At 38.5% G+C, this 9,858-nt stretch overlaps 1 protein-coding gene across 3 annotated transcripts in view; it reads left to right on the forward strand.

Annotated features, from left to right (window-relative positions):
* Nucleotides 1–5,054, forward strand: part of LOC109042317 (uncharacterized) — a 117,886-nt gene extending 112,832 nt beyond the window's left edge. For 2 of the 3 annotated variants that reach the window (XM_072304841.1, XM_019058989.2), the window contains exon 8: nt 3,247–5,054. In XM_072304841.1, coding sequence (XP_072160942.1) covers nt 3,247–3,627 — 381 coding nt within the window. In that variant the 3' untranslated portion in view covers nt 3,628–5,054. The remainder of the gene's footprint in view (nt 1–3,246) is intronic. The other variant, XM_019058993.2, reaches the window with a different exon arrangement.
* The last annotated feature ends 4,804 nt before the right edge of the window (nt 5,055–9,858 follow it).

Raw genomic sequence — 9,858 nt, forward strand, 5'->3', positions numbered from 1 at the left:
TCAAAGGTAAATTATCACTCATTCGATTATCCAATCTGACGCCCATATCATTAAGGTTAATGCGTAAATCAAAGAGGCTCATGTGAGAACCGCTTCTGCTCATACTGAAAGTAAATATGATTTAAAATTCCAATAAAGTAGGTATAGACAAAATAATCTAAGATTATTTAATGCTGGCTATAAAATTGGCACATAAAAGATAAATGATCTTTATGGAGTTTTCAAAATGTACTCGGAATAGCGGTAAAGATGTGGTGATAAAGGCATGTATAGGTAATACTTTATTGAGCACATATCGGGCCGAGTCAAGCTTTCTGGGATTTGAAGACACTTAAAAATGTTCGAAGCTACGACCAGATTCAAAGAGTGTACTTGCAGTAAAATGTTGAAAAGCTTCACATTATTTATTTTTACCTACATAAACGGACGCACGCTTTTGTTTAGAAAATTTAAAGAAATTTTCGTCGAATCAGAAAATTCACCGAAAAATATTAAAGGAACTTTGGCTCTGATCCGTGCATTTCTAGAAAGCATTCTGACATTTTGGACCGAAAACAATATTTTTGATAAGGCACAAAAATTGCGTTTTTTCAAAACCTCCAACTTTCCGACGCGTAAATCCCTTACGAACAAGAGATAAATTGATTAAATTTAAACATACTGAATTTGTTTGGAGTGGAGTGGATCTTACGAATAACGCCATCCAAGCGCTTCGGTCGGATTTCTGTAAAGGACCGTTCAAATAATATGCAACGCTCTAACGGAGAGAAATGGTCAAGGAGAGAGTTACGCCGTTTTGTTTTTACGTGTGAAAGAATAGGGACCTACGTCGCAAAAGTGTTACGAGGGAAGAAGTGAGTGGGGTTCCAAAAATTGGAGATTTAGCGTTACGTTTTTTATGAGCGTGATGTCACTCATGGGCGTAAGGGTGCATCGAAATTTTCACGTAGGTAAGCCGTAGAGAGCATGGTGGTATACGGACGGAAGGGCTCATCATCTCAAAGTGTAGATGCGCCCTTCCGCCAAAGGAGCGACGGTATATTTGGAAGGCCCCTCTTGAGCAACTCGCCGAATACATGGTGGTGTACGGCACGTTGCATCCACCTCCTCAGTAGGCGTTTGGTAATTTTTTTGTTTCCTAATTTTAAGGAAATGGGTTTCTTCGATCAACATCACATAGATCCTTAAATTGAGGAAACAGGAAATGCTATGCCCGTTTCCTAATTTTAAGGAAACTGATCTCTTCAAACGACACTCCATGGATTCTTCAATTCAGGAAACGGCTTTGCTTCTCTCCGTTTCCTAATTCTAAGGAAACAGGGTTCTTCGATCAACACCACATGGATCCTTAAATTTAGGACACAGAAGCGATTCCCTCGTTTCCTAATTTTAAGGAAACAGTTTTCCCGTTTCAAGTATCCGTTAGTCTGTTTCAAGAAAACGTATACGTGGTTCAAGAAAGCATGGTTTTCTTAACTCAACACAATTTTGTTACCTTGGATCGAGATAACTGTTGGCTTGTTCCAAGCTAACACCGTGTTGAAATTAGGAAACTTTTTAAGGATACATGTTTCCTTAAATTTAGGACAAGTTTTTTTTCATGTGGATCGAGTCAATTCAAGAGGTCGCACATCAGATTTTATACTAAAACTGCAAATTTTGATGTTTATCATGTCTTTTTTAAACTTTGAGGGGTGCTTTTAAAAGAAAAGTTCAGTTTTCGAAGATTTGCTTCCATGAGTCGAAATAGTTTCTTCTGCCCAGAGCAATCTGTGAAATTTTTATGAGGGTTAATTCATATAGCTAAATCCTCTCAAAGAGAACTCTAATTTCAAATATGCTTACCGTAAGCTGCTTAAAATTTTGATGTATGATGGTATTTGATGCTGTAATCTTCACTGTGCTTGGTTGTGTGATAGATATTTATTTTTTACCAAATAATGTTGTAAAATAGATTTCTTACAAGAGTAGAGATATGCCGTGAAACAAATCATTCCGTGCTCAAATTTTGTGAGCAATACTAGAGAACTTTTTGAATAAAGTTTAGTCGAATACTCACGCGAAAGAATTCCAGTTCATTCAAACATAATTGGACGTACGAGTACCTCCAGGTTATTTTGGCGCCAGCCATAAGAGTAGTTGCACTAGCTAGAAATGTGAAGGCACCAGCCAGCGGTATAGTCAATCTAACCGCACTTATTCCGACTGCGATGGTACCAGCTAGAGGTACGGTTGATCCGACCACACTTTCACCTGACTTAACCCTGGCTTATGCAACTAATTTAATATCTGGCGCCAAAATCAGCTAGGGGTTTTTCTGCTGTGCTTAGGAAAAAAGCCGTATGAGCCTTCTGATGAAGTCAAATCTCCTTTGATAAAATACTAATTTAATGGGAAAGTTGTGAGTATTCTTCTTCCAACGTTTCAGCAGACCAATTTTTAAAATTTTGTGTTTGTCGGGTGGACATAGATGACATAGACTAGATGGCGGAGCGTAATTGGTCGGCTACGTCTTATCGCTGCTTTGTCGTGCCTTCATCGGGTGGAATAGACGACATACTGTCGGAAACTCAAGTGGTGTCTTTAGCTTGTCGTGAGTTCCACCTGACAAAGCCACCACAAAGCAGCGATAAGACATAGCCGACCAATCACGCTCCGCCGTTTAACCCATTTCATCTATGGCCATCCGACAAACACAAAATTTCAATAATCGGCCCGCAGGCAATATTGTTCCCACTTTGATCTAAAATATCCGACAATGTCGAGGACAAATATGCCTACCTTCCTTCCAAAATAAACGTTTTATCAGAGGAAATTGGGCAACTTTCGAATGTTCATACGGCGTTTTTCCGTAGCACGGCTGGTTGAGATTGTGATACTTTCTTACGTGTGAGGTTAGATATACAGGGTGTCCCAGGATTAAATACGAATATTGAAGGAGCCAATTCTTTAGGTAAAAAAAAGACGTTTTTGAGGTATAATTTTTTTTCCAAAAACGCTTTCCCTGAGCGCCACGACTCCCCAAAATTGGAGGAAAAAATCGTCTTTAACAGGGAATAGGAGCTGATAATAGGGGGATAATGGCGCCCCCACGGAAAGGGTTTTCGAAAAAAAAGTTATACCACAAAAACGTCTTCTTTTGACCCAAAGAATCGACTCCTTCAATATTCGTACTTAATCCTGGGACACCCTGTTTATCATCAATTCGATTGGATTTTGATTTGATTTTTCCGATTGATTTTCCAGCAGCACCTGCACCAGTGCGGTCTAGAGGAGGATTGGCTGGCGCGTCGTCGGAGCTACCTGCCCCAGCTCCCGCGCTCCAGAATCAACTCGGCCATCTACCTCCGACCGACCTTCGGCGACTTCACCAGCGAACATAACCTCAATTCCCTGGAGCCCTCCAACCTCCGCAAGGCCCAGAGCGCCGACTTCCTCCCCACGCGGGTCCACAGCTACGCCTGGCGCCAGGAGCACCAACTCCCCATCGTCTCCGTGTCCATCGCCTCCGACTCGGAGCCGGCCAATCAGGAGCCCGGAGATGAGATCCTCAAGAAAAGGCCGCCGCAGGAGGAGGTCGCGGAGCCGGACGACCGGGAGCTAATCATAAGAGAGAATGTCTCTTAGAGACCTTGAATTTCTGTTACAAGCAATGTATTTGGACGAGGAGATGCACTGGAAAAAAAAACACATTGGATCTAGAGTCTAGACTCTTGAAAACATTGACAAGAAAAAGGACTCTTGATTCAATCAGATTTAAGCTTAAATCAAGAACCCAGCCTCTTAATTTGAGCGGATTTCCTTTTGATTTAAGCTTAAATTTAATTGAATCAAGAGTATTTTTTCTTGTCAATGTTTTCAAGAGTCTGGACTCCAGATCCAATGTGTTTTTTTTTCCAGTGTGGCCATTCTGCCGTGCTAAGGAAGAACGCCGTATGAGCCTTTAGGCGTTGCCATATCCCCTTCAATAAAAACCGAATAAACTCGGGAAATTATGCACATTTTTCTTCAAATTTTTTAGACAATTTTGTTCGCAATTCAATCTGAAATATCTGAAAATTTAAAAGGGAAATTTAAACGAAACTTTCTTCAAAAATACACGGCTTATCCGGTAAAATTCGGAAATTCTCGAATGTTCATACGGTGTTTTTCCTTGAGGTCCAGTTACACGATCAGATTGAGCCATCAAATTGGGCCTCTCATTGGCATCCTCACCTCAGGCCTTTTTCCACCAATCAGAGCTTCAATTTGATGGCTCAATTTGATCGTGTAACTGGACCATTAGAACGGCAGTATTGGCGGGAAAAAACGCCGTACGAACATTCGTACACGGAGGAAAAGTATCACATTCCCAACTATACTCCTGACTGATTTTGGCGCCAGATATTAGAATAGTTGGAATAGTCAGAGGTACGGTTGAATCTGCCGAAAGTGTGGTTGGATCAACCGTACCTCTGGGTAGTGCAACTACTTCTATCTGACGCCAAAATCAGCCAAGAGTACAGTCAGCACTGTGATACTTTTTTCCTGTGTATGTTGCTGAATTTCCTACTATAAAGTGTTTATTTCCGGAAACAATTATTGGTACTTTTCTTCAGATATAGGGAGAGTACGGGCATGTTGGTAATTTGGAGGTTAGGTAATGGAGCTTTTAGGGCTCGAAAGGGCCTTGCAAAAAATACCTTGCAAAGTCAGAAAGAAGATAATCAAAGGTTTCTCAGGGAATTGGTTTTAAATTAAAAGAAGAAGACAACGTTACGAGGTTCTTATGGCGTTTATCTTACCCTCGACAGAACTATCCAGATGTGTGACTTCGATAAGACTTTGAAATCAACCGAATTTAGCAGAAAGAATTAAATCACATCCAAAATAATCTAGAAAAAGAAGCTGAAAGGTTTATACCTATATCGGACTTACTATTACGGACAATGTTAAGCAACTGTTTTTACATTTAAAATATGTTTCCCGACTTTGAGTTTTTGACAGGAGAAAATTAACGACTAAATGACTTCAAAACCACTCCTAACTCAGCCCCCTCCCCCTCAAAAAAAAGATTTAAAGAAAAACAAAATTGACGGTGCATTTTTATAAATCTCAGTTCAAACGCGGCAAGGTCATAGGTAAAATGTATCTTAAGGCACAGGAAATAATGAAGTAACTATTCAGCTCAGAGAGGTTACAATCGGTATCATCCTGCACAAAAAACTTCCTAAAATATCAAATATTAAATCTTTGATGGTGATTGAACGTTTGAAGGCATATAAAGGGATTTTGAGGAATATGTTGTTGAAATCTGTCTGTAAACTGGAATCTGTCTTGAGAGAAAATAATTTCTAACGTTTGAAACATCATTTACAAGGCAAATTATTGCTTGATCTTTTGACTGGCAATGGGAGCTGACTTCACTGAGGATTGATTAGTGTTTCTAATCTTACAATATGAGCCTCTAACTATACAGTAAACTAAATTGAACATTATTATGCTATCGCATCATCTCTTTACTTTCCCCGTGTATAAGGAAATAGTGTATTCATATGTTATACGTTCACTACATTTTTATTGTATATAATTTAATGAAATTGTTTATAATACAGTGTGCAGTACCTAACATTGAATAAAATATTACAAAAAAAGAAAAAAAAGAAGAAAACTTTTCTTGAAGGTTTTTGATAATGTTAGCTATGAAATTTGAAAATCGATAATTTTGACGTCAAACTGGATTTTTTGCCAGGCCCAGGCACTCGGATATTTCGAATTTCAATCCTAAGGCACATTATGCCGGAACCTTACACAAATTATGTGGAAACATTTTCTTTGGACATTTCATAAAGTGTCGTAGACTCTACATCAAAAATAAAGAGCGTAAAATCCTGTCATTGACTTACTTTTGTTGGATTTGATATTAATCACTTAAAAATACTCTTTAGTAATACTAAGCAGTTGTAAACATACAAAGGTAATAGTAAATTACCGCTCAAAAACTTTAAAATCGCGGCGACCGCTGATAGCTTCTCTGATTGATACCTGAGTATTGAAGCTTCCCGCTTGTCCTTTTCTTGGGAGGGGGGGGGGAGGGTCAAAGTAATTCAAAATGATAGGAATGATGGGTCAAAATGTCGTTGAATACGGCTTACGTAACACTTGAAAGGTCTCTTTGAGAAATCCTGCCACAAATCAACGGTTGCAGAGAAATCGGCAAAAAATCATGGTTTTTATCCGTTTAAAAATTACAAGCTATGATGAGAGCCGTATGTGTCTGTGCTTTATACGCAGCCGTGTTTGTGCGTTACGCACTCGTGTTTGTGCGTTACGCAGCCGTGCATATAACGGACGCGTGTTTCTCTGAAACCAGAAAGAGTATAGCCGGTCGCAATGACCTCTCGACGATCCTATTTCATCCACAAGTCAACCCACAGTATGAAACAAAGCTCAACCGTCAGTGACTCACATCCCGTCCCGCAAATATCCTGTTTAAGCTTCAAAAGGCTCAGTAATCCACAAGCTGATAATCCGTATTGAAAATGTAAACAGGCTTTTCCTCTCGTTATCTCACCAATACTCAGCTTAAGTCCAGTCATCATCGAGCTCGTTGTATTTATCTCGTTTTTCAATTTTCATGTTTTATGATGCGTCATGTCGTTTTTACTTACTGGCCGAATTTATAGTCGTACTTAAACAGCCCCTTCTCCTATGAGACCCCATATAGTTATTGTGATTGCACTGAAATAAAATATGGTACATTTTACCATCACGGAAAAAATTGAATTGCTATTATAACAATTCAATTGCTAAAAAAAGTGACTGAAGTTTTTCAACGTAGATTTTACAACAAGAAAATGCTACTTTAACAACTATTTTAAGCTAATTCAATCACAGGGGTGGTTGAAGTAACATTTTGTTGTTGTAAAATCTACATTGAAACATTGCAGTCACTTTGTTTAACAATTGAATTGTTAAATCAGCAATTTAATGTATTCCGTGTCCTGTCCCAGAAGCCAAGTTACTGCCTTCAGTCAAAAAAAAAAAAAAAAAAAAAAAAAAAAAAAAAAAAAAAAAAAAAAAAAAAAAAAGTAAAAAAAAAAGTAACTGCACTCCAAGATTTCAAAATTTACTCAAATAATCCAAACTTTACACAAACATGATCCTTCAATTTCCGTCCAAATTTTGCTGGCTATTTTAGGTAGTCAATTGATAAATCCGTTTCATTTTAAATCAGAAGCTCTCTATCGTTTTCTTGTAAATAAATAAAATTTGCGAGGAAAAATTTTACAACGTTGAAATGTAGTTATGTTCTTCTAACTGTGGTACGACAACTCGTCTAATGCATCGTGTTGGAGTCCAAAATGTAAATTAACAGTCCATTTAACAATCATACCCTCGTAAAAATTGGCAGTAGAATCTGTGTTCCAAAATAACATAGACCTACAGCCGGCTGTAAAATTTCCAATAGCTTCTATAGCCGGCTACATAATTTCTCATAGCCTTTTACAGCCGATGGCGATTACGCAACAGCCAGGCGATAAAGTGTATGCTAAACGTTACTAATTACGGATGCTAGGAACTCACTAACTCCAAAAACTCACTAAGGTGAGTTTTTGGAATACTGCTCTCTTTTTGGGCCGTAGTATCTTGATTTATATTGCGGGGAAAGCTCCGTACTTTTGATGGATGCCTGTCATTCCTAATATATTAGAGCACCTTCAGTTTCGTATGATACTGTGCAATACCTCTGGTGTGAAATAGTTGCTTCAAGCGCCGTGGCACGCTGCGGCGCGGCAGGCGGGCAGTCAGCGCGAAACGCATTGGCGCCTACAAACCTAACAGGGATACTTCACGCGTTGCGCAATGCGTGAAGTATCCCTGTTAGGTTTGTAGGCGCCAGTGCGTCGCCGCTCCGCTTTGTGTCAGGCTCTAATATTTAATCTGGCGCAGTCAGCGTTATTCAACTCATGGTTTGAAATGTTTGCACATCCTGTGTGGATTACTCTCATTTTAATTGATGAAAAAATATGTATTAAAGGAAAATATAATGTGTATTTTGTAAATATTAAGGTGGTTCCGTATCAAACTTAATGATTTCCAAAGCACACGCATTTCTACACAATTTCTTATAGCCTTCTATAATCGATGGCGAAAATGCAACAGCTAGGCGATAAAGTGTAAAGCCCGGCGATAGGAACTGTAGCAGTGTAGCCCGGCTGCATAATTTTTTATCGTTTCGTATAGCTCGGCCGTATGATTTTCTCCGCATTCTACAACCAGCTATATGATTTTCTGTAGCCTTCTTTAGCCGGCTATAAGAATTCGTATGGTATTTTGAAACGCTGTTCTTATCGCCAATTTTTACCAGGGTAGATTTGTTGAACCATTTATGATCAAGACATTTGAATAGGTGGACATTAGGATTTATTTTGTGTGAAAAAATGGAGTTGATACCAGTATCCCAATTTAGGGCTCCAGTAGGATGATGAATTTGGAGGGATCGTTAATATAAATGGGTTGACCATTGCTTCAGCGCTGTAAATCTCTTGAACAGAACTACACGTTGACTCTTACCAAATGTGTGTCCTTTTATTAAGCATATACATCCCAAGGTTTAGGCTGTATGTACGCATTTGAAACAAGTCACATACATAGGTATAAGAAGTACTATGTTTTTAGCTTTTCTCAGAATACTTACCAACGGTAATTTAATATTTTGTGTATGCTATTAGATACAATTGATGACGTAATTTTGAGTCCCATCAAAATTATGTACATAAAATTTCTACTTTACATTCAATCAGCACCTGATGTATGACTATGTACACAGCAGTTTCTTCTCTGCTCAAATGGACCACCAGACAGGGTGAGGACTGGAAACCTTCCAGAATATTGCAGACGCTTTCGACTTTCTAAACGGAGCCCACGAGTTAGTAAAAAATTGGCGTATGCGTATTGCGGATGCGGGCAAAATCGAAATTCTCGCTTTCTGCTTTTCTGATTTTAGCTCCTTCCCCGCCCCCACTTGGATTTGCCAAGTCTCCATTACCTCTACCTCGTTCCGATTTTACACTGCTATCAGACGAGTAAAAAACATGCATTGAAACAAAATTATTATTATGTTTACTAGATGTTTACTTTCCTCTGAATGGTCACTTTATTCACCGCTGATTTTGCTATTTAACAAGCAAAGTACTTGAATTGACGCATTCAAAATTTGAGAATAAACAATGTTACGTAACTTTGAAATTGCTTTCAAATTTTGCAAACGGTCCTATACCTTTCATGGAAATTAGATGAAAAATTTCGTCTCGCACTCTTACATTGTCTGGTGGCCCATTCTCGTTTCCTTTAATTTACTTTTAAAGAATGCAGTGCCAGAATGGACTATATATATTAGTAGATTGTATATACTAAAAATATTATTTCTTTTTACTTAACCATGACTCATTTTGTTACTTGACTTCGTATTTTATTGTAATTATACTGTTTAGTTCGGCGTCTTACTGTCGGCACACCTCAGTGGCGATTCTTGAAAGTTGGCGCCACTGTTTTTTCTCCATTTAATTTTATGGCAAACAATAGATTCTTCGTGAGGCAAATTGCCGCACTTGAATAATCAAGAATTTTGATGGATTCAAATGGAGAAAAAACGTCGTTGTCAACTTCCAAAAAGCGCCACTGACAGACCTCATACATTGCAAAAGGAAGACTGGAATTAACTATTCATAAAGAAAGTTTGACTTTCAATTAAGAATGGTCATTCTCAATTTTATCTCGTTAGACAAGTGTTATTATTCTATCACTCCACTCTGAAGACTTTGCATAAACCGAGAACTGCTGTGCATAATAGATAGACGCCGGTCTGAAAATTAT

The sequence above is a fragment of the Bemisia tabaci genome, chromosome 10, assembly GCF_918797505.1.
Source record: "Bemisia tabaci chromosome 10, PGI_BMITA_v3".
NCBI lineage: Eukaryota > Metazoa > Arthropoda > Insecta > Hemiptera > Aleyrodidae > Bemisia > Bemisia tabaci.